The sequence below is a fragment of the Pleurodeles waltl genome, chromosome 7 (genome assembly GCF_031143425.1).
Source record: "Pleurodeles waltl isolate 20211129_DDA chromosome 7, aPleWal1.hap1.20221129, whole genome shotgun sequence".
In the NCBI taxonomy this organism is placed as follows: Eukaryota; Metazoa; Chordata; class Amphibia; order Caudata; family Salamandridae; genus Pleurodeles; species Pleurodeles waltl.
This window is the reverse complement of record NC_090446.1, coordinates 1,407,084,633-1,407,109,844: the sequence shown is the minus strand read 5'-3', so window position 1 is coordinate 1,407,109,844 and position 25,212 is coordinate 1,407,084,633. Positions and strand designations below refer to the sequence as shown.

The 25,212-nt window shown below is 48.6% G+C and overlaps 1 protein-coding gene across 2 annotated transcripts in view; it reads left to right on the top strand.

Annotated features, from left to right (window-relative positions):
• LOC138246419 (G protein-activated inward rectifier potassium channel 4-like) overlaps positions 1–25,212 on the top strand; it is a 311,193-nt gene that overhangs the window by 237,027 nt on the left and 48,954 nt on the right. For both annotated transcript variants that reach the window (XM_069201024.1, XM_069201023.1), the window contains one exon: positions 2,468–3,427. In XM_069201024.1, the coding sequence (XP_069057125.1) occupies positions 2,503–3,427 (925 nt within the window). In that variant the 5' untranslated portion in view covers positions 2,468–2,502. The remainder of the gene's footprint in view (positions 1–2,467; positions 3,428–25,212) is intronic.

The following is a 25,212-nucleotide window of genomic DNA, read 5'->3' as shown; positions in this document are numbered from 1 at the left end:
GCGCTACATTAAGCAATTTGATAGAAAGTTCACTATCCTCTAGTCATATGATGTCTTTACCAATCTAGCATACCATGTACACATAAATGGAATATGTTTGGGTGTAGCAAGCAGATTGGAGGCACTATCTGTGAGAGGACACACATGGTACACAAACACGCCAATGAGGTTAAAGGTTCAGGTTGACTTAGGCTGAGACACGTCTCTGAGAGAGTGTGCCCCCATTCTTCTATTTGTTACCATACAGGGTCAGAACATTATAAAATGGGAACCTGTTTCCAGGGGCCCATTAACACCTAGAGGTGGGCAACTCCTAGCTGTAGTGAATTAACTAGATACAAGGAGGGGCTGCTTCTGCATACATAAAAGGCGATAGCTCTGGATTATGAATCAATATTTGTATTTTATGCACGCAGTCAGTTTGTCTACATACAGCACGATTTTCGTTTATCGGGCACAATATGTCGACTTTATTTTCCTTTACCTCAGAAGATTTCCTCATCGAATTGGAATGGGACATTGGTCATTGGTTTAAAAAAGGGTCTGAATAAAAACGTTGTGTTTTGTTAGAGAGAGTTGTGGTTTCGAAGCCTGGATAGAGACCATACATCTTGAGATAAAAAAGAACATTGTGCAAGTCATCGTCTTGGTGCCTAAGGACTTGTACAAAGTTGTTGAAGTTTCCGAAATCCTCAATAAAATGTTTCAGTGACTCTCGTTGCCAGATTATAAATATAGAATTCTTCTTTTGAAAACCAGTGCTAGAAGCCTGCGTTCTCACTTTTAATAGCTTCAAACCTGCATCATAAATGCACTTACACATACGGAAAAAAACCTTCAGAGCAAGCCTTTTAGCTTTAACTTGTGCGGTCAGACTAAAGCAACAGCAACTGCTGTTGAACTTGATTGTGGAGGACCAGCCCTCTCTGATGCTCTATGGCTGATTGATGGCAGACCTACTGCCCCAGGATCCTAGTAAGGCCACTTTGGCCACCAGTGGACTCTGGACCCTTCTTGTGGTAACAAATTAAACTCTCAAATTGCCATATAAGCCCAAAGATGAGTTTAAAATTACCACCAGATCTATGCTACATGAGTATGCCAGCAGTGAATAATACATTACATTAGACAATCAGTGTCTAGTAGGGAATGGGAAATTCTACAGTTTGTAAAGAATGAACAACATACATATTGCTACTACAGTATGGAAGCAATAATAGATGGTGCCCTTTTCAAATTAGAACCAAGGCTGTAATCAATGGTGGCTGAGGATGGCATTGACATTACTAAACACACTATTGTTTTATAATCTACACATTAAATTGAGCAATAGCCTTCGGAATTGCTTCATTTACTTAAATTGATTTATGCATTTCAATCTATTTTCTAGAGAAGGAATTAATATTAGGTATTATGAATGCTTGCTTGTAACCAATTAATTTTGAAGATTTCAGTGTAGCTGACTTGAAGAACTTTAATCCTGAGTAAATTCCTCCCCCTTCATGAATTAGATTCTTTACTATTTAGCTATTTACTTCATGTCATAGTACCTGAGTCCTATTACCATCCACTAGAGCATGGGTACTCACAAACATTTTCCCAGGGGCCAAAAGATGTGGTCTGTTATGTGTCCGAGGGCCGCATTGATGTCAGTGGGGAGAGGTTGGGGTGGGGGCACTGGGGGGCATTGGTTATAAGGTGGGTGTAGATGAAACAAAGAATATACATGTTGTTGATGAATTGCACAATGTGAAACCAGAAAACCTTGGATTAATCCCGGCTTCCCCACTTTACCAAATTGTGGGATTCTAGGCAATAGTTTTATTGCTCTTCCCTTCATTATCACATAAACAGGACCTAAAAAATACATGACTTCATGATGTCCGCTGTACAAAACCTTCTCCTATGTTTGATTTAAAAAAACTATAATGTTTTATTTGTATAATAGGAACCCAGGTCACCCAAAGGGTGCACATAACAACCTACTTGGCACATTTCACTGTTGGCATTGTCAGGGTAGGGGGAAGAATTGATGTTTCTAACTTCATGTTTGAAAACTATCACTTTTAAGGTAATACTTCTCAATCCGCTGATATAATCTGATGTACTGAAGTGAAAAGGTTCTGCATGTTAATTAAATACATTGTTTCAATTTTGAGACTTTATCATATGTTTGCACTTTGCTGCAAGATTACTTTAAAATGAAGGTGCTCCTAAAGTTAAATGATGCAGGACTTAAGAGTTACCTTCTTTTTTTTAACACTAATAATGCTTTAAATAAATGCATGCATGTTTCTTTAACATCTTTTTTTATTGTTAGCATCTATTAGTGTAAACAGCAGCAGAGTGCTGCTGTGTACCAGGGGGCCACATGTCAAGGTCGAGAGGGCCGCATGCGGCCCCCGGGCCGTACTTTGAGTATCACTGCACTAGAGGATACATGCTAATACTTTCCTCTTTCCGGCAGGTTGGGGGGAATAAAATCCTTCCCTGAGCCCTAAAATGAAGATGAGCAACTGCAAACCCATGCATCAGGACGTGGAGAACCGAATAAACAAAATGCATAAACAGGTCCGTGATGGTCCTGTGGTTTCAACAAACAGGACAATTGTGAGGGCGGAGCCAGAAAACCGACGTCGACAGCGCTATGTAGAAAAAGATGGGAAGTGCAATGTCCATCATGGTAATGTCCGAGAAACTTACAGATACTTCACAGATATCTTCACTACTCTCGTGGACCTAAAGTGGAGATTCAACCTACTGGTTTTCACCATGGTCTACACCACAACTTGGATCTTCTTTGGATTTATATGGTGGCTGATTGCGTACATCCGTGGTGATCTGGAACACACTGATGATGATACCTGGACGCCTTGTGTTGACAAGCTCAATGGATTTGTATCTGCCTTTCTGTTCTCCATTGAGACTGAAACCACCATTGGTTATGGGTATCGTGTCATTACAGACAAGTGTCCAGAGGGAATTGTGTTGTTGCTTGTCCAGGCCATATTGGGTTCTATTGTCAATGCCTTCATGGTAGGATGCATGTTTGTCAAGATCTCTCAGCCAAAAAAGCGCGCAGAAACCCTCATGTTCTCTAATATGGCAGTCATCTCAGTGAGAGACGGGAAGCTATGCCTGATGTTCAGAGTGGGGGATCTGAGAAACTCCCACATTGTGGAGGCTTCAATCCGAGCTAAGCTGATTAAATCCAAGCAGACCAAAGAGGGGGAGTTCATCCCACTCAACCAGACGGACATCAATGTTGGGTTCGACACAGGTGATGATCGGCTTTTCCTGGTCTCTCCCCTCATCATCTGCCATGAGTTCAATGCTCAGAGCCCCTTCTGGGAAATTTCAAAGGATCAACTTGGGAAGGAAGAGTTTGAGATAGTGGTGATCCTGGAGGGAATGGTGGAAGCTACAGGTAAGGAAGTAATTGTATTTTGTATTTTGTGTGCCCTTTGTGTAAATCATGACTTGTAGGCCACCTTGTAGATCCCCTGGCTAGAGTCTTCTTTCCAAGTCTACCCAACAGAGTGCAGCAACGTCATTGGGTGCTCAGACTGTTTAGTTTATCTTTCTGGAAAATATTGTGGCACTATGTCGAGTTTGAACTGTACAGTAGAGTTTGAGACAATTTTGGAAACAATGACTGCTTGATGGGGTTTGATTTTCTCTATGCTGCTATCTCAAACCTGATTCAATACGTTACAGTCTGCTTCTCATAGAAAAAAACAGAGGTCATCATATTTGGCAATATTTCACTCTGAGCCTTCAAACACAAGCGTTCTCCATCTCTTGCCCGTTCTCTTATGCACGTGTAAGGGTAAACTTACTAAATCCCAAACCACCACAAAGAGATTCGTCCCCTAATTTGGGTAGGTGTCAAGTTAAAATAACTAAGCTCCACACACATATTTACTGGTCAACACCACAAGGAAATCTGTTGTGATAGCAGTCAGGAGAAAACAACCCAGGCAGGGGAGTCTCCAGCCGGGAGATGGAGAGAGAGCTGTGCACTTTGGTTAAGATTACGCAGACAAAGTGACAAACACATGTCCTGTGAGCAAGTCATCACCTATTTCATCTCTGCCTACTTCATACACACTAGAAGATGATCAGGAAGCTGTGGCACTCATAAGAAAAAAAGGTTGTTGTGACTTGGGCGAAGAAAACACTTCTTCAAGGCTCAGGGAGTTTACAAAACAGCTCCCATGTATGCACATGTGTTTTTTTTAGTGTGTGAACTTTCCCCACTCAATTTACTTAGAAAGAATAACAATCATAGGACGTTTATGTTTACCCCTTCAGTCTGAGTGCATGGATGTTTGAGTTCCCTTCTTATCTCTGGTCAATGAGGAGAATATATTCTTCTCTGTAATTTGTATCTAACACTGTTACTGTTCTGTAGATTAACTGTTGTCAATTTTCCCCCATGATCAGCCCTAGATTTTCTGCTGCCCTAAGCAAAACTTCACAGGCACACCAGTCTCCTCTAGGGAAATGATTCACATTAGATCGTTCACCACCCGGGCTGCGCTGCACCCCGTTTTATAACTAAATAACAATGGGGCTAAAATCACTCTAAATCCAGCACAATAAACTTCTCAAATATGCTATTTGAGGAGCCAGCTCTCCCCTCACTACAAAGTCTACATTTCACCCTGCACCTGAAGATGCTAACTCAGAGCTACCCATTAGGTGCAGATATCTCTGGATGTGACTTTTCAGTGGTTAAAATTGCTTACATTTTAAGTACTTTGAACCCTGTAACTTAATCTGAACATATAAGAAAATAACCCAATTTATGCAATTAAAGGTGTTGCACCAGTATGAGTTAGCAACCACAACTGGTATTTTCCACAAACTATTAGAAATAAGTGATTCTACAACTGTCAGGAAATCATTAAATAATTCAAAACATAGCACAAAAAAGGATTGCATAGATAGCTCAAATTCACCTTCACCTGTGGTAATCACCGTAGCTGCAATCCATTTCATCAAATGTTCGATTACTGTGCAAATTATTTCTAGCACTGCCGTAAACGAACTGTTCAGGCCAATCTGCCAGATGACATAGCTTCTCAACAGCAACATAAGAAATCCAGACACATCTTGGTCTGTGTCCGGCTTCATCAGTGACTAGTCTCATAGGTAACAGTGACTTGTCTTCTTGGACAAGTCTAGAAAACATGTCTCTGCTGCTTACACCAACAGTCTGTGTTTACCAGAACAGTCTGTTGAACACAGGATGCGATTGGTGTATATCATGACCTGTATTTTATGGTACAGTGTATGACTATTTAAAAGTGTGCCTTGTGTTGAAGGAGGACCACCCACAGCCACGTGGGACAGTGGCCGTTCACTTGACGTTGAATTTGGTAAACATGGATCAGGTTTTGGTAGTATGGAAGCCTTTAGAATGTTGCATATGAGGCTTCCACTCCTGTTTGCCCAGCAAGTCTGAGAAACACAGGATGCATGTTACCCAAAATGTGTTTTCTAGTTTGGTTTGTCAGACAATGTGTGTGCATTCAACAGATTGTACAGATAACGTTTCTTCAAATGTTGTATTTTTGAAGACACTTCTCCATTCCCCTCTATCTTTTAATCCATGACTAATATCTACCAATGTCTTTAGTGGATTGAACCTACGTTTAAGAGGTACGAAGTAATATGGAAAGGAATGGAAATGCTCATAAGATATATTTCAGCCACATTTCACTTACATGATCCAAGGATATCGGAGTGCTAAACAATAAAAAGTTGCATAACATAGTACAATCAACAACTTGTAATCAGGGAGATAGCCCAAAAATCACTAGTGTTAGACCTGCCATCCTTGGTGGTTTTCCCCTAACTTTTTGCCTTCTGACCTCCTGTTTTGCTGACCTCGTTTTTGCTGCCTTTAGGACTCTGTGAACTTTAACACTGCTACACAGTGCTAAAGTACTTGTGCTCTCTGATTAGAACCTGGTACCAACAGCTTATCCACAATTGGCATCTTTAATTTACTCTTAATCCCTAGTAAAGTGCACTACCTGTACCCAGGGACTGTAAAATAAATGCTACTGGTGGGCCTGCACCACTGATTGTGCCACCCACTTCAGTAGCCCTTTAAATATGACTCGGGCCTGCCATTGCAGAGCCTGTGTGTGCAGTTTTAAACTGCCATATCGACCTCTCAAGTCAACCCTCTTGCAAGGCCAATACCTTCCTTTTTAATATATATGTCACCCTAAGGTAGGTCCTGGACAACTCCAAGAGCAGGGTGCAGTGTATTTAATAAGTTGGACATGTAACTTTTAAGTTTTACATGTCCAGGTAGTGAAACACTTTTAAATTAGTTTTTCACTACTACTCGGCTTATCTCTTCCATAGTTTAACAGTGGAATAGCCTTATTACATTTTATAAGTGTGATTTCCAATTAGGAAGAGATTAAAATCACAACTTGCGGTTAAGTTGGTTTTTAAATTGTAATTCTAAAAACTCCACTTTTAGAAGTTGGCATTTTCTTACTTTAAATCATCTAGTGTATTCTGCCTGTCTCAGAATGCACGTCTAGGTGGGTTACAGCTGGGTTCTTGTGCACTCCCTCCAGACAGCCACACACAAAGGGAGCTTAGGTATGACTCTTCAACCATCAAAATGCTGATAGCCCATCCTGGGCAGGATGGGAGGGAGGAGCTGCCACACCTGAATGCAATGTGTTCTGATCCCACACAAAGGGCTGCAAAGCCACTGTAGTGAGTCTGGAGCCATGAAATGGCAGGGACTCTGTGTACTTCAAAGGCATCTATTTAAAATCCACCCCACTTCAAAGACACCACTGGGTATAAGAACTGGACGTGTGGACCTGAGTATCTTCTGTCACGGGCTACTCGTCGTTTATGTCTGGGGCCCACTGGAACTGCAGATAGATCTTGATTTTTGCAGATTCTGCCTTGACCCAGGTAGAGGCGGCCCTTTCAGGTAGCCATGGTGCTGCAGATGGAGGAACGCCAAAGCAGTCCGTGCCCTCCAGAAGGACTCCCAGAGGAAAAAAAAAACAAAAGGGAAAAACCTCTAAGCAGGAACTCCCTGGAACAAAAAAGAAGCAAAAAGGTAAGTCTTTCCAACAGGAAAATAATATTGAAAAACGCTGGAACAGGCGAGGAAAAATAGAACTGGCGAAAAAAGTAGCAAGAGCGAAGATCACCACCATAGGAAGTGTTGCAGCGCAAGGAGAACAAGAATCACTCACCTTATATACCCAACAAACAGGAAATTACCAACAGGAAGTAGAAAGTCACCATATTGGATTGGGAACAAAACATAGGAACATATAGAGAAAAGACACCATGTTGAAAAAGGTTCCTAAGGCATGCACGGAGAAAGAAGGCATGCTGGGAAGAAGAAAGAACACAGCAGCTGGAGAAGTGCATAAATACAGGAGAAAAGGAAGAAAAAGAAAAGAAGGAAGGAAAAAAGGATAGACTCATGAGGTAAGTGAGAGGTGTGGGGGGAAGTGTCCAGGAAAATAGTGAGGGCGTGCCGCGCCCACAACTCGCCGAGGCCCCATGCCCAATTTGGGGCCTCGAGAAAAATAAAGTACAGCAGGGGCACGGCATGCCCGGCCGCCACAGATTGCGGCTGCACCCCAAGCCGAATGCAGACACATTTTGCTAGGAATAAAGACTGCTGTGTTACTGAAGGGACTGTCGCTCTGATGGACTCTGGTTGACTTTGCTGGACTCATGCTCTGCTGTGCCTGCCCTGCTGCCTGCTGCCATCTCTGCCTGGGAGTGAGAAGGACTGGACCTGCATCTCTACATCCTCAGAACTGAAGGGGCTCCAAGAGGTTGGTGGGTTGTCTCCTTTACTAAAGTCTCAGACGCATCAAAGACTTCCCTTCCATCTGTAAACAGCACCCGGACTTTGGTTGCTGAAAGTCCTGCTCTGCCAAGTGGTTCCAACCCAGTCCAGTGCACTTGGAAGTGAGTATAAAGTGCTGCATCTGCCAGAACCTGCGCATCAATGTGGTTGTGCTGATCATAACTGACATGCCGCCTGTTGCGAGATTGGGATCGATGCATCACTGCTGCTGCAGGGAACAAACAGGGGCTTCATACTCTGAACCGTTACATCAGCTCTAAAGCCGTCACTTCACAACCAATGCACCACCTACACTAGGTAGAGAAGATCAACGCATCTCCCCTCCAGCATGGATTAACCTGGCGCATCGCATTCAGAAACCCCGCACTCGGAACTTCTGCATCTCACTTGGAACCAACGCATTACTGCAGTTGTGTGGAGGAATATGGCGCAATATCCCAACTGCATGAGGATTGATGCATGTCGCACTGCAACAAGGATTAAAGTACTTTTGCTAAGCTGGGCCTGCATGCCTCCTACAGCCGGCCTGCACTCCATCACGGGCGACATGAACTCTCAACTTTTTCCCGGTCCAGTGCGACAAGATATCCCAAAAGGTGCTTATTGCTTTTAAGCACTACCTGCACATTTATTCTTTAAATTTAAAATCTTTACTTCTATTTATTGGATTTTTGTTCAAAAAATGGTGACAACTTCTTTTAGTTTTCTGGGGTGTTCATGATCATGGCATGCCAGCTGGGGTGAGACTGCTGCTTGATGATTTTGAAGAGTTTACATAGCAGATTTATGGCGTTATCGAGCTTTAGTCTTAAGAATAAGGCTCTGTCATTAAATATTAGTTTGTTGTAGGAGTTTCTGATCTCCCAGAGTAGACTTATTAGTAGAAAGGGCGGTTCCCTCTGCAAGTCTGAGTCCCTCCTTTCCTCATTTACATTTTGGTTGTACCAAAGGGAGTATTTGTTCTTGTGCCTTTTGAGCCGTAGTGATGCTACTTATCCATGTCGATCATGGTCTGATTGTAGTGAGAATGTAGCTCTTATACAGCCTGCATCTCACTTGTGGATGAGAGGTACCTCCGGCAAAGAGAAGATAGTTAATTTGTGTTCATGCTTTTAATGTCTCTTAGCGAGTGTTTGGATTTGATCCTTTGGCTTTTAGTGTTTTATCTGTGCACCATAAGGTAGAATATAATTGAGGTGTGGTCTAACCAGTTGAGTGGGAGGATGGGTTCGACCTCAGTGCTCCTTCTTTGGGAATAATGACAAAATGAGATCTAGCATTGCCCCCTTTTTTGGGTTGGGCCTGTACAGTCTTGCACAAGATTATTGTCCACACGGAAATTTTAAAGCGTAGGGGCAAGTGTATCATCATCATTGTTGCAGTGGAGGTTGAAGTCTCCTAGAAAGATGGTGTTAAAGTGTGAGAGGAAGTGTACTGTGATGGTTTCCATTAGTTGTTCTAAAACAGCTCACTATTTATCTGGCAGGTGGAAGAGGAAGTGTACTTTGGTGAGTGATCTCCCAGCTGTGAAGATTATGGCTACCATGTATTCACAGCTGAGTAGGCTATCTACTGTAAAGCAGGCAATGTTTAGGAAGTTATGGTAGATGATCGCTATACCACCTCCCAGATGCTAACTTTGTCTAATCACATAATGGAAAATGTATGGAATGCTAAGATGTGCATTAAGGGGGAAGAGGAGTGATGTAGCCATGTTTCATTCAGGAATATTACGCCTAGTTCAAATGGTAACATTGATTTAGTAAAGCCTGTAGCATTGTTGGACCTGGTCCTTTTTGAGTGTTTATCCCCAAATGTGTTGCCTTCTTCCTCCTATTTGTTCCTGACCTGTTTTTGTTGGATTTAGGAATCTGGGCACTTTAACACTGCTAACCAGTGCTAAAGCGCATATGCTCTCTGTCTAAATTGTATTGGTGATTGGTTTTTCCATGATGAGCACATTTGATTTACTAGTAAGGTTGTACTTGTAAATCAAATGCTACTAGAGGGACTGCAGTACTGATTGTGCCACCCACATGATGAGCCCTGTAAACATGTCTCAGACTTGCCACTGCAGTGCCTGTGTGTAAAGTTTTAAACTGCCATTTCGACCTGGAAAGTGCACCCACTTGCCAGGCTCAAACTTTTCCTTTTGCTACATGTCAGTCACCCCCTACGGAAGGCTAAAGGCAGCCCCATGGGCAGTGTACAGTGTATTTAAAAGGTAGGACATGTGTGTTTACATGTTATGATAGTGAAATACTATTTCACTATGGCAAGGCCTGTTTCTCCCATAGGGTAACATGAGGATTGCCTTGAAATATCTTTTAAGTGTAATTTTCCACTGGGAGCAGATATAGATTTGGAGTTTGAGGTCTCTGAACGCACAATTTAAAAAATACATCTTTTGCTGAAGTTGTTTTTTTAATTATAAGTTTGAAAATGCCACTAGGAGAAAGTGGGCATTTTCTTGTTAAACCATTCTGCACTTCTGCCTGTCTGCTGAATACAGGTCTAGGTCAGATTGACAGTTGTGTTGCTGTACATTTACTCTATGCAGTCACACAAAGGGAGCTGAGGTATGCCCTGCATGTCCTGATGGCCCATCGCCAGGCTTAAAGGTCTTCCTGAGCTACAGTGGTGGGAGGAGCTGACACATCTGAATAGAACTGCGCCTATCCTCACACAAAGCAGTCTCCAGCCCCCTGGAGTAGGTGTGGGACCAGGGCAGGGAAGGGCAGGGTCTTGTGCACTACAACAACCTCTCTTTGAAGTTTGTCTACTTCAAAGACAGAAATGGGTATAAGTACTGGACCTTTGACACCACATGGTTAGAATCCTTCTGGAGGGAGGACATTCTGCCAGGAAGAAGAGCTAGATGATGTCGGATGGACTTCTGCTCTGCCTGTTACTTTGTTGTGCTGGCCTGTGCTTCTGTCGTGTGAGTGAAAGAATTGGACTTTGCTTTCTACATCCTGCTTCCAAAGGTTCTCCAAGGGCTTGAACTGAGCTTCCCTCCTGCTAAGAAGTCTCAGGGACATCAAAGAATTCACCTACCTGCACCTGGGCTCTCCCCTCCTGCAGAGAGCCCTGACTTGACAAGTGGCGCCAAATCCTGATCCTGGGCCCTGGGAAGTGAGTTCTGGTGTACCAAGGAAGATACAAGCAAATCGACTCCAGAACAACTTCGGGACTGGTGCTGCTATCCGACTCCATGCTGCTGCCTGCACCGGAGCTATGGACCCCACTGAGTGCAGTGACTGCGACCTGCAACACAAGCCCTACCCTGCTGCAGCACGTCCGAAGTCCCACCACAGTGTAAGTCCAGAGCGACTCCGCCACAGCACCTGTGACCTGTGTGATTGTGGCACTTCAAAGTCGGCGCCTCGCGTCTTGACCTGCTGGATTCATCGGCCCGCCTTGTCGTAAGGAACCTCCACCTGGCAACCAATGCCATATCACCTCACAGGCAACTGTAAGGAACCCACAGCTCACCTCCCTTGCCTAGCAGTAAGGAACCAATGCCTTCCATCCTCATGGCAGTAAGGAACCAATGCCTCACCGGTTCTAGCAACGCCTCACCTCCCTGACTCTGTGCAACTTTTTGTTTCATCATTGTTTTACATGGTACTGTACCTGGGGTCTGTGCAACTCTGTGATCGGCTCGCAGTCCCTCACCAGTGGCGTCAGACTGTTGGAAACAACTCCATCAAGACATTGTGATAGCCCCAGTTGCAGCTATTGTGTTTCTAAGTGCTTTATTAACATTTAATCTTTGAAAATTCATATCTTTGCTTGTGTATGTTGCATTTTTTGTCATTTTGGTCTTGTTTCACTCAGATAAATATTGGCTATTTTTCTAAATTAGAGTGGAGTCCGTGGTGTTTTCATTGTGTTAGTGTGTGTGTGTGTGTGTGTATACACAAATACTTTACACATTGCCACTGAGATAAACCCCAATGCCTGTGACAATCTACCAAGGGGGTGGGCAGAAGTTATCTTAGGTTTGTGACTCCCTTATCTGACTAGAGTAAGGGTCCCTACTTGGACAGGGTGCAAACCACTGCCAACTAGAGACCCCCTTCTAAAAAGCATGTTTGGACGCCGAGCCATAATTGTGGAGCATGCATTTTAGGGTATCCTGTGTATTTGAGGATGGAGTTGTATGGTCCGTGATCAGCGGGTACTGAAATTAGGTTTGAAGGGTTCTGACATTACATCTCTGTTAGACTTGGCATCATTGGTGTGGTCTCCCCTATCTTTTTGCCTCCGTTTCCCAGGTTGTTGATGTGTGCTGAACTCTGTTTTGCTATTTTTGTTATTCTTGGCACTTTTCCACTGCTAACCAGTGCTAAAGTGCAAGTGCTCCTATGTAAAATGTATGTGTAATTGGCTTTCCATGATTGGCATATCTGATTTACTAATAAGTCCCTAGTACAGTACACTGTAGGGGCCCAGGGTCTGTAAATCAAATGCTACTAGTGGGCCTGCAGCACTGGGTGTGCACCCCACATTAGTAACTCTGTAAACATAGCTCAGACCTGCCACTGCAGTGTCTGTGAGTGCAGTTTTAACTGCCAATCCGACTTGGCAAGTGTACCCATTTGCCAGGCCTAAACCTTCCCTTTTCTTAGATGTAAGACACCACTAAGGTAGGCCCTAGGTAGCCCCAAGGGCAGGGTGCAGAGTATGTTTAAGGTAGGACATATACTAATGTGTTTTATATGTCCTGACAGTGAAATACTGCCACATTCAGTTTTAACTATTGCAAGGCCTATCTCTCTCACAGGTTAACATGGGGACTGCCTTTAAATAAGATTTAAAGCATAGATTCTCTTTTGAAGCAGATAGACATGTGGAGTTTGCGGTCTCTGAACTGACAATTTAAAAATACGTCTTTTAGTGAAGTTGGTTTTGAGATTGTGTGTTTGAAAATGCCACCTTTAGAAAGTAGGCATTTTCTTGCTTAAACCCTTCTGTGACTCTGTCTGTTTTTTGGATTCCCCATATGGGTTAGTTTGACAGTTGGGCTGTGTGCACCTCTCTCTAGACAGTGACACAAAGGGAGCTGGGGTGTAGCCTGCATATCCTGATGAGCCATCTGTTCTGGGAGGGGAGGAGTGGTCACTCACACCTGAAAGGGCTGTGCCTGCCCTCACACAGTGCAGTCCCCAACCCCCTGGTGTGTGTCTGGGGCCTGACCTGGGCAAGGCAGGATCTCACAAACAAGAGAGACTTTCCTTTGAAGTAGGCCTACTTCAAAGGCAGAAAGGGGTGTAAGAAGAGCACCCAAAACCCCTGAAAATTATATCACTTCTGGAATCAAGAGGAACCTCTGCCAATGAGAAGAGCTGAGGAGAAGTGCTGCCCTGCTTGTGACTGTGCTCTGTGGAGCTATCCTGCAGTTGCTGCTTCTGCCTGTGAAAGGGGACAAACACTGGACTTTGTTGTGTATTCCTGCTTGTGAAGAATCTCCAAGGGCTCAAACTGAGCTTGCCTCCTGTTGTTGAAGTCTCAGGGCCATCAAAGACTTCCCCTGCCAGCACCTGGACTCTCTGCTGAGACTCCTGCTCTGCCAAGGTATGCTCTATCCAGTTCCTAAGCCCTTGAAAGGTGAAGCTGGCAGACAAAGACTGAAAATCCACGCACAGACAGCCGTGCAGGGAACTTTTAAACGCACCTTCCGTGACGTGGCTGATAAACAGCGCGCCGCCGGCTTCGCGGCTGAAATCAACGCTCCATGTGCATCAGGGCTGGAAGATTGACGCAACGCGGCTGGAGAAACGACACACAATAGCCGCTAACAGAGGCTGATAATGACGCCAACCCCACCCAGCGCGGTTTTGTGATACCGTGCGACCGGATTTTCAACGCAAAATCGCTGGGTGCAGAAAAACAACGCAAAGCCTGCCCGGACACGAGGTGCCACTCCGGATCGACGCATCGCTGACTTGCGGGAGAGAAGAAACCAAGCACGCCGACCCGACCAGAAGAGAAATAGACGCATCGCTGGCCTTTTCCGATGCACACTCGATACCCAGGTACTTTTGTATCCTAACAACGTTCCCACTGTTTTCTGAAGGATTTAAGACTTTTATTCTTTGAAAATTCATAACTTGACTTGTGTATGTTGGATTTTTGTCATTGTGGTCTTGTTTTGTTTAGATAAATATTATCTATTTATCCAAACCGGTGTTGTGTCATTTTCTAGTGTATTTCACTGAGTTACTGTGTGTGTAGGTACAAATACTTTACACTTGCTTTTGAAGTTAAGCTTGCCTGCTCGTGCCAAGCTACCAGGAGGGTGAGCAGGGATTAACTGAGGGTGATTCTCCTTTAACCTGCCTAGAGTGAGGGTCCTTGCTTGGGCAGGGGGTAACCTGACTGCCAACCAAAGACCCCATTTCTAACACTTTCCAAGTGTGGTCTTTCTGTGTTAGTGTTGTCAATGACCTGGACGTTGTATGCATGTAGCACAGGGATCTGAGTGGCCTCTGAATGACTGTGGGAGGCAATCAATATTTGCATCAGATATCTGACTGCATCCTCTCTTGGGCCATTGAATGTCATTGGGAAATGGTGTACAAAAGTATAGCTGAGTGAGTGAACACAGGAGAAGAACCATTCTACCCTTTGGGGTCCAGCACTGTGCTGATGCAGGTGCCTACTTTGAGTTAGGAAGAATGACTCCAGACTCATCGTCAGTATGTGAGTAGACTACCTTATTTGAAAGCAAGCACAATTGAAAGTGTACTGTTAGAAATGGGGTCTTTGGTTGACAGTCAGGTTACCCCCTGTTCAAGCAAGGACCCTCACTCTAGTCAGGGTAAAAGAGAATCACCCTCAGCTAACCCCTGCTTACCCCGTTGGTAGCTTGGCAGAGCAGTAGGCTTAACTTCAGAGCGCTAGGTGTAAAGTATTTGTACCAACACACACAGTAACTTAATGAAAACACTACAAAATGACACAACACCGGTTTAGGAAAATAGGAAATATTTATCTAAACAAAACAAGACCAAAACGACAAAAATCCAATATACACAAGTCAAGTTATGAATTTTTAAAGATTAAACTCAAAAATAGCGATTTGAAACAAAAATGCTTCGATGAGATGTTAACACGGCGTCGTGACGGAGTCGTTCCCAATAAGCCGACACCAGCGGCACCAGACACTGAGTCGTGTAGACCCCCAAGTACAGTACCTTTGGTGAAGAGTGAAAACAAGCCGATGGGCGAAGTCGGGAATCGCGGCGTCTGTGCGAAATGTTGAATTCGTGCACTCCGAGCGGCGTCGGTCACGACGTGGTGCGGCGACTTCCACGGAGTCACGGACTTCAGCGGGGCTGCTGCGGCGTCGGGCCTGCGAAGAGCGTCGCGTTCCAGCGAAGGTCACGGCGTCAGGTGCAGGCAGCGTTACCGGATTCAGCAGCGGCATCGGTCCGAAGTCGTCCGAAGTCGATTTCCTTGGATTCCACCAGCTTTGCTTTCAAGGGCCCAGGGACTGGATAGGGCACCACTTGTTGGGGCAGGAGTCTCTCCAGAGACTCCAGGTGCTGGCAGAGAGAAGTCTTTGCTGTCCCTGAGACTTCAAACAACAGGAGGCAAGCTCTAAGTCAAGCCCTTGGAGATTTCTTCACAAGATGGAAGGCACACAAAGTCCAGTCTTTGCCCTCTTACTCTGGCAGAAGCAGCACTGCAGGAAAGCTCCACAAAGCACAGTCACAGGCAGGGCAGCACTTCTTCCTCAGCTATCAGCTCTTCTCCAGGCAGTGGTTCCTCTTGGTTCCAGAAGTGTTTCTAAAGTCTGTAGATATGGGTGCCCTTCTTATACCCATTTTAGTCTTTGAAGTCACCTTTCTTCAAAGGGGACTCACACCTACTTGGGAAATCCTGCCTTGCCCAGGCAAGGCCTCAGACACACACCAGGGGGTTGGAGCCGGCATTGTCAGAGGCAGGCACAGTCCTTTTAGATGAGAGTGACCACTCCACCCCTCCCTCCTAGCAGAGATGGCTAATCAGGAAATGCAGGTTACACCCCAGCCCCCTTTGTGTCACTGTCTAGTGCGAGGTGAAAAACAACCCAACTGTCAAACTGACCCAGACAGGGAATCCACAAACAAGGCAGAGTCACAGAATGGTTTAAGCAAGAAAATGCTCACTTTCTAAAAGTGGCATTTTCAAACGCACAATCTTAAAATCAACTTTACTAAAAGATGTATTTTTGAATTGTGAGTTCAGGGACCCCAAACTCCATATGTCCATCTACTCTCTAGGGGAATCTACACTTTAATCATATTTAAAGGTAGCCCCCATATTATCCTATGAGAGAGACAGGTCTTGCAACAGTGAAAAACGAAATTGGCAGTATTTCACTGTCAGGACATATAAACCACATTACTATGGGGGTCATTCCAACCCTGGCGGTCGGTGTTAAACCAGCGGCCAAACCGCAAACAGGCTGGCGGGAAAAAAAATGGAATTCCGACCCTGGCGGAAACCGCCAACAGAGACCGCCACATTACCACACCGCCCGCCACAGCGGCACAAACAAACAGCACAGCGGTCACCGCCAACAGACAGGCGGGAGAAAATGTACCGCCCACTGTATCACAACCTACCAATCCGCCACCTTTTCCGGGGCGGTAGCCCCGCCGATAAAAACACGGCGGAAACAGCCATTTCGAAGGGAAAACGCTCACCTCCATACAGCCCACGAGGAATAAGGACAGCATGGAACCCGAACTCCACATACTCCCAGGAATTGTGTTCCTACTCCTCTACCAGGAGCACGAAGGCCGGCGCAGAAGACAACGGTGAGTACTGCACCTACGACACAGGGGAGGGGGGTGGAGAAAATATTACGGGTACACACATACGCGACACACCCACCCTCACCCACACATCAATGCGTATCAACACATCAGAGTGACACCCCCCAAACCCCCCGGAAGAATGCAAACACAAAAGGAAATGATTCTAAACATAGGAATATATTGTATTACTGGCTTAAAAATATAATTCTACATCAAAAACTGTTATATACATAAATGTACAAGTCCGAGCATTGTAGCATGTATTGTCCGTGGACCACTGGGCCCAAATCAAATGGGCAAAGCCCACACAAGATACCTGACTCCAATGGAGAGAACACTGCAGGGGCATCAGATAGCAAAACTACAGGCACCTCAGGGGGAAGGGAAGGGGGGGCACCTCAGCCAGATGAGTCCACGACGCCAGATCCACGAGGGGCCTCCATGGCCACTGTTCTATCCTGGGGAGTGCAAAGCCACAGTCTCTCAAGTCTCTACAGTGGGTGGGTTGCCCACTGTTACATCCTGGGGAGTGCAAAGCCACAGTCTCTCAAGTCTCTACAGTGGGTGGGTTGCCCACTGTTATATCCTGGGGAGTGCAAATCCACAGTCTCTCAAGTCTCTACAGTGGGTGGGTTGCCCACTGTTCAATCCTGGCGAGCGCAAAGCCACAGTCTCACAAGTGGATAACAGTCTCCACTGGTTCTGGGTGGGGCCTGATGCCCAGACTGCTTCATGCAGCCCTGCCCGACTAAGATGCGGGCCAGCCACTGGCGCTCATGGTTCAGCGGTGCTTGAGACGGCGGCGCCCAGTTCAGCGGTGCTTGAGATGAAGGGCCCAGTTCAGCGGTGCTTGAGACGGCGGTGCCCAGTTCAGCGGTGCTTGAGATGAAGGGCCCAGTTCAGCGGTGCTTGAGACGGCGGTGCCAGCGGTGCTTGAGATGAAGGGCCCAGTTCAGCGGTGCTTGAGACGGCGGTGCCCAGTTCAGCGGTGCTTGAGATGAAGGGCCCAGTTCAGCGGTGCTTGAGACGGCGGTGCCCAGTTCAGCGGTGCTTGAGATGAAGGGCCCAGTTCAGCGGTGCTTGAGATGAATGGCCCAGTTCAGCGGTGCTTGAGACGGCGGTGCCCAGTTCAGCGGTGCTTGAGATGAAGGGCCCAGTTCAGCGGTGCTTGAGATGAAGGGCCTAGTTCAGCGGTACTTGAGACGGCGGTGCCCAGTTCAGCGGTGCTTGAGACGGCGGTGCCCAGTTCAGCGGTGCTTGAGATGAAGGGCCCAGTTCAGCGGTGCTTGAGACGGTGGTGCCCAGTTCAGCGGTGCTTGAGACGGCGGTGCCCAGTTCAGCGGTGCTTGAGATGAAGGGCCCAGTTCAGCGGTGCTTGAGATGAATGGCCCAGTTCAGCGGTGCTTGAGACGGCAGTGCCCAGTTCAGCGGTGCTTGAGATGAAGGGCCCAGTTCAGTGGTGCTTGAGATGAAGGGCCCAGTTCAGCGGTGCTTGAGACGGCGGTGCCCAGTTCAGCGGTGCTTGAGACGGCGGTGCCCAGTTCAGCGGTGCTTGAGATGAAGGGCCCAGTTCAGCTGTGCTTGAGAAGAAGGGCCCAGTTCAGCGGTGCTTGAGACGGCGGTGCCCAGTTCAGCGGTGCTTGAGATGAAGAGCCCAGTTCAGCGGATCTGGCCATGGCGTGGAGCTCATTTGCCACCTGTCCTGTGGCTGGCGGTGCCTTCCTGCCCATCTCTCCTGTGGCTGGCGGGGCCCTCCTGGCCTGCAGTGCCGGGCATGTTGGTGGCCTCCTGCCCACCTGGGATGGGGCTGGCGGGGCCCTCCTGGCCAGCTGGGCTGATGGCGGTCTTGTCGGGCGTGCTGCCCTTCCCAGCCTTCCCTGATCGCCTGTGGCCCTTCCCCACCTTGGGCGGTGTGACAGCTGTCTCCACACCTCCTGCCGGAGCCATGGTAGGGGTTTTTGTGCCTGGTGTCTTCATCCTCTCGCGCCGGCCACTGCCAATCTTTGATTGTTTCTCCGGGGGTGGGCTGCCCGTGCCTTGGCTCCGTACTGAACTGGCTGCCCTGGAGGGTGGGGGACTCCATAGTCCATGGCAGACTGTCATGACAGGGCCCGGTTTTGTGGTGGCTGAGGTGCTGACTGGAGTCCTATGACATGGACGGAGTGGGGGAGTTGGTGGAAAGAGGTTAAGTTTGGACAGGAAAAGCTTTTTCGGAGCAATGGGAGGGGTAGGTGTAGTGGGTATGGGAGTGGAGGAAGAGGATGTGGTTGTAGGAGTTTGAAGTCTGGTGTCTTTGGGTGCAGGTGCTTGGGCTGGAGGCTGTCGTGAGGTGGATGGCTGTTGGGTGGGTGGCTGCCTGCGTTTGTGTATCTTGGAAGAGGGGGTCACAGACACACTGGGAGAGGACACAGGGGACGTGTAAATGGCAGTGGGGGGGGGTGACTGCATGTGTGCGGGGGGTTCTGGTGTGTGTGCTGGTGATGGACGTAGTGGCTGAAGATGTAGTGCATGCAGGTGTGAGTGGAGACGTGACAGGGAGGGAGGAGGGAGACGAGGAGGAGGGGGACACAGTGGAGGCAGTGGGTGTTGGTATGTCTGTATGTGGATGTTGCTTGTGTGAATGCCTGTGTGATGTGTGTTGCTTATGTCTGCCTGAGCTTCCCTTGGGTGTTGAGGTGTGTGCAGGCTGGTCTGATGGTGTGTCTGGGATAGGCAGAGGTACAGGTGATAGAGTCTGGGTGGAGGAAGTTGGAGGGGGAGGCTAGAGACAGGGACAATGGCTGCCATCAGTGCTGAGGCCAGAGTGTTGAACAATCGCTGAAGGGCAGCCTGACCAGAAATGAATGCCCTCCAGGTATGCATTACTCTGGTGCACCTCTCTTTCTTCACCCTGGATGGCATTCAATATGGTAGACTGCCCAACAGTGAGCGTCCTCAGGAGGTCAATGATCTCCTCACTGAGGGCAGCAGGGGTGACTGGGGCAGGGCCTGGGGTGCCTGGGGCGAAGGAGATGCCCACCTTCCTGGGTGAGCGGGCACGGGACAAACGCTGAGGGGCTGCTGGGAGGGCGGTGCTGGTGCGCTGGGTGGCAGCTGTACCTGTTGTTGCGGGGGCACAGATGTTGCCGCCACCACAAGGGAGCTCCCTTCAGAGGACGAGTCCGTGTCACTTATGTCTGCCCGAGTCCCCGCTGTGGAGCTCCGCTCGCCCTCCGTCCCACTGGTGAAATCGGAATCCGTTGCATGGCCCTCCATGGCCATGTGGGATGCAGCTCCCTCGTGCTCCGATGCCACTTCTCCTCCGCCTGATGATGCTAATGCACACATGAACAGGAAAACCACAAAAAGGGGGAGGGGGGAGAAAATAAAGACATGTTGAGTGCATGCATTGGCGACAGCGTTGGCGGACAGGACAGACACAGAAGCCCCCTGCACTACGCCGTGCACTTGGGGTCCACTACTCAATCCGTGGGACATGGCCTATAAGCCTATGGACGACATCTGCACACATAGATGACACAGGGCCATGAATAGCTGTACTTGGCACCCTACAGAGGTGGGGGGCGGGGCACAGGGCCATGCCTTACGGAGGGGCCTAGCCTACAGAAATCGCCCTGGCCTAGGGATACCCACAGCCCTCCTCCCCCACCCAGACACCTCCACTGCGCGCAAAATCACCAGAATAAGAGTGTACTCACCCCCTTGTATCTGCTGTGATGTCCTCACGCGCCCATCCAAATCGGGGTAGGCCACCGCCACGATCCGGAACATCAGGGGGGTCAAAGTCCGACTGGCACCCCTCCCACGTTGGGAGGCCATCCCCAGCTCAGCCTCCGCCGTCTTCCTGCTCCAGCGTCGGATGTCCTCCCATCTCTTCCGGCAGTGGGTGCCCCGTCTGTGGTGGACACCCAGGGTCCGGACGTCCTTGGCGATGGCACGCCAAATATCAATCTTCTGGTGGGCGCAGACCTATGTGAAATGTACAGGGGGAGAAAAAGAGTCATCACCTTCTGCAACCTCAATGTGAGTGGCCCCCCATCCCTACCCTTGCCATGTGGCACATGCTCTCATCCGTCGTTTGATGCATGCCTCAATCGCTCCCCTCCCCACCATCTTTCATCCACCCCACTCAACACAGGCATTGGCCACTAAGCATGGCCCCAGTGTACTTACGTGTTGGTCTGGAGGACAGTAGAGTAGCGCATACTGGGGGAGGACCCCATCCACGAGTTTCTCCAATTCCTGAGCAGTGAAGGCAGGGGCCCTTTCCCCAGTCGCATGAGCCATTGTCTCTTCCAGACCGAGGTCACAGCAGCAGTTGCAGTGTAGGTCCTCTCCGGTCGAAGATCAGGTATCGAGTGATTAAGCCGATAGAAAATGGCGGTCACGCCCGCAGCAGTGCGTACCGCGGCGGTGCGTACCGCGACCGCCGGCGCACATCGTCATTGTCTCCTGAGACCCATAGGGTTCAATGTTAACCAATGCTGCTTAGCGCCGCAGTCTTTGACCGCCTACCGCCACGGTGTGCCACGCCAGCGCATTTACCTCACATCCCATTGTCGCACTTCACAGGTCAGGCAGCCGCCATTTCAAGGGCCCACATGGCTTACTTTTTACTGCGTCACACATACCTAGGCCTTGCATCAACACTCATACAAGCCATTCAATGCATTGGGAATCGTGTTTTGTGCAAGCTGTGGTTACGTACCTGTGGGTTGATTGACTCTGTGCTCGCTGTTGTCCTTCATAGGCACCGTCCGCTGGGACATGCGAGGAGATGGAGGAATCTTCCCGTGTACAGACTGCTGGTAGACCTGTCGACAATGGAGGAAAGACATGTCATACTGACATACAGGCTTGACCGAGCCACTATTCATGAACTGTGTGCCCAACTGGAGCCAGACCTGATGTCACCAATCCGCCAACCCACAGGGATCCCCCCTCTAGTGCAGGTGCTGTCAGTACTCCATTTCTTTGCAAGTGGGTCATTTCAAACAACAGTGGTCATATCATCAGGGATGTCCCAGCCTATGTTTTCCAAGGTGTTGTCCAGAGTGTTGTCTGCCCTTCTGAAACACATGCGGAGCTACATCGTTTTCCCTTAGGTGGGGGATTTGCCTATAGTGAAGGGTGATTTCTATGCCCTTGGACATATCCCCAACATCATAGGTGCCATTGATGGGACCCATGTGGCTTTAGTACCCCCCAGCAGGAGTGAACAAGTGTACAGAAACAGGAAGAGTTATCATTCTATGAATGTACAGATGGTGTGTTTGGCAGACCAGTACATCTCCCATGTTAATGCTAAGTTCCCTGGCTCAGTGCATGACGCGTACATCATGCGGAATAGCAGCATCCCTTACGTGATGGGTCAACTCCAGAGGCAACGTGTGTGGCTAATTGGTGACTCGGGTTACCCAACCTGTCATGGCTACTGACCCCAGTGAGGAATCCCAGGACAAGGGCAGAGAAACGGTACAATGAGGCCCATGGGAGAACTAGGAGGGTGATCGAGCGGACCTTCGGCCTCCTGAAAGCCAGGTTCAGGTGCCTCCATATGACAGGTGGATCCCAATTGTACTCACCAAAGAAGGTGTGCCAGATCATCGTGGCCTGCTGTATGCTTCACAACCTGGCTTTGCGACGCCATGTGCCTTTTCTGCAGGAGGATGGTCCAGATGGTTGTGTTGTAGCAGCTGGGAAGCCTGTTGAGGGTGAAGACAAGGAAGCCGAAGAGGACGACATAGACAACAGGAACGCAGTAATACAGCAGTATTTTCAATGACACACAGGTAAGATTCCAACCCGGCATATTACATATACTTAACCCCTACTACCCCTCTACTGTCTGACCTTTTCCACCAGTGTATGGTAACTGAGTTGTGACTTTCCCTTCCGATTTCAGAGATGTGGGCCCCACTGCGTGACATCTGCTTTGTTTCCCCATGGACTACAGCTGTGTGACAGTGGTATGTTGGCATCACAATGTAAATATGCATTTTGGGCACGGTAATGTCTAATACATTTGTGCAAACTCACAGCCAGACTCCTGATTGTTTTGTGCAATAACTGTGTTTATTTCAGTGCTCTATATTGGTGGGTGATTGCAAATCGGTGAGGGGTGATGGTGGAGGATTGTCCATGGCAGAGTCCAGACTATTAGTATCACAGGTGCATTGTCCAAATGCCTGTGGAAAGTGGAGCATGGGCAGTATAAGGATGGACAGGGTGTCAATGTGGGACAGTGGGATGACAATCAGGGAGGTATCCTTTCCTGGCGGGGGTCTTGGCATCTTACTCTGTCTTCTTCCTGGATCTCAGGGCCCGCTTGCGGGGTGGTTCTCCTTCTGCAGGGGGTGGGGTGCTGGTGGCCTGTTGGTCCTCTGGCGGGCCTTCTTTCCACTAGCGCCGGCAGAGGTGGTAGGCAGTTCTTGGTCCATGCTAGTGTCAGGGGCCCTTTGGGTGCCACAGTGTTCCGCAATGTGGTGACTACCTGATTCAGAGCCCCTACAATGGTGGCCAGGGCGGAACTGATGTTTCGTAGTTCCTCCCTGAACCCCAAATACTGTTCCTCCTGCAGAAGCTGGATCTCCTGAAACCTGGCCAGGACCGTCGCCATCATCTCCTGGGAGTGGTGGTAGGCTCCCATGATGGAGGAGAGAGCCTCGTGGAGAGTGGGTTCCCTTAGCCTGTCCCCCCTCTGTCGCACAGCAGCCCTCCCAGTTCCCCTGTTTCCCTGGGCCTCTGTCCCCTGGACCGTGTGCCCACTACCACTGCCCCCAGGTCCCTGTTGTTGTTGGGGTGGTGGGTTAACCTGGGTGCCCTGTAGTGGTGGACACACCGCTGATTGACGTGTCCTGGGGACAGAGGTATGGGCCCGCTGGGTGGGTGCTGTGCTGGTGTTCCCAGAGGGGGGAAGGTCTGCTATGGGCTGTGGCTGTCTGAGGGGAACCGACTGTCCAGAGGTCCCCGATGGGCCGGGCTGGTCATCTAGATCCAGGTCGACAGAGGTGCTGTCCTCACTGTGGGCCTCTTCTGGGGTTGGAGTGGACATTTGTGGACCCTCCTGCGCGGTGACGTGGCGTTCGGGTCCTGCAGGGGTATAAAAGTATGGTTATTGCATTTGTATGTGCAATAGCGTGTAATGGGTGGGTTCCCGTGTACCCCAGTGCTTGCATTCCCGTGTGGGGGCTTTTGTGACGGTGGTTTGGGGGGGGATGGGTATGTGCAGTGGGCATGCTTTGTTGATGAGTGTCCATGCTTTGTGGTCGCATGCAGGGCTTGGGGTTGGGATGGGTGGGCTGTGATGGGGAGACATTTGCAAGGAGCAGGATGTGATGGGGTGAGGGTGAGGGTGGGGGTATGAGTTGGCATGCTGGTGGGGTGGGGGGGATGAAGTAGTAAAGATGAGACTTACCAGAGTCCATTCCTCCAGATACTCCTGCGAGGCCCTCAGGATGCAGGATTGCCAAGACCTGCTCCTCCCATGTTGTAAATTCTGGGGGAGGAGGTGGGGGTCCGCCGCCAGTCCGCTGCACCGCGATGTTGTGCCTGGATACCATTGAACGCACCTTCCCCCGTAGGTCATTCCACCGCTTCCTGATGTCGTCCCTATTTCTTGGGTGCTGTCCCACAGCGTTGACCCTATCGACTATTCTGCTCCATAGCTCCATCTTCCTGGCAATGGTGGTGTGCTGCACCTGTGTTCCGAAGAGCTGTGGCTCTACCCGTACAATTTCCTCCACCATGACCCTGAGTTCATCCTCCGAGAACCTGGGGTGTCTTTGTGGTGCCATGGGGTGGTGTGGGTGATGTGTGGGGTGGATTGTGTGGTGATGTGTATTGGTGTGTTGTGTGAAGTGCGTGGAAATATTGCTGGGTGAAAGTAAAATGCGCATCTGGGTGCTCAGTTCTCTTTTTCTCAGTGCGTGGTCCCGATTCTGTAGGAGTGGGGGTTTGAGGGTGATATGGGTGTGTGTTTTATATTGTAATGGGTGTGTGGGAGTGGTGTGTGTATGTGTATCAGGTGTGTGTATTTGTAATTGTCCACTGTGGCTGTGTTTTGTAAGTGTGTGTGTATTTTGAGCGCGTCGGTGTGTACCGCCAATGGTTTACCGCGGTTGAAAGACCGCCGCGTGGATTAGTGTGTCGTGATAGTGTGGGCGTATTTCTGTTGGCGTGACGGTGGAGGTTTGGTCATCGGCAGTTACTCGCTGCCCTTTGGTGTTGCGGACTTTTGTGGATGTCTGTATTTTGGCGGTTTGCCTGTTGTGGGTCAGAATGACCGTGGCGGTTTGCCGCGGCGGTATGTTGGCGGTCTTCTGACAGCGGTAAGCGGCTTTTACCGCCAAGGTTGGAATGACCACCTACATGTCCTACCTTATCCATACACTGCACCCTGCCCTTGGGGCTACCTAGGGCCTACCTTAGGGGTGCCTTACATGTAAGAAAAGGGAAGGTTTAGGCCTGGCAAGTGGGTACACTTGCCAAGTCGAATTTACAGTGTAAAAATACACTTAC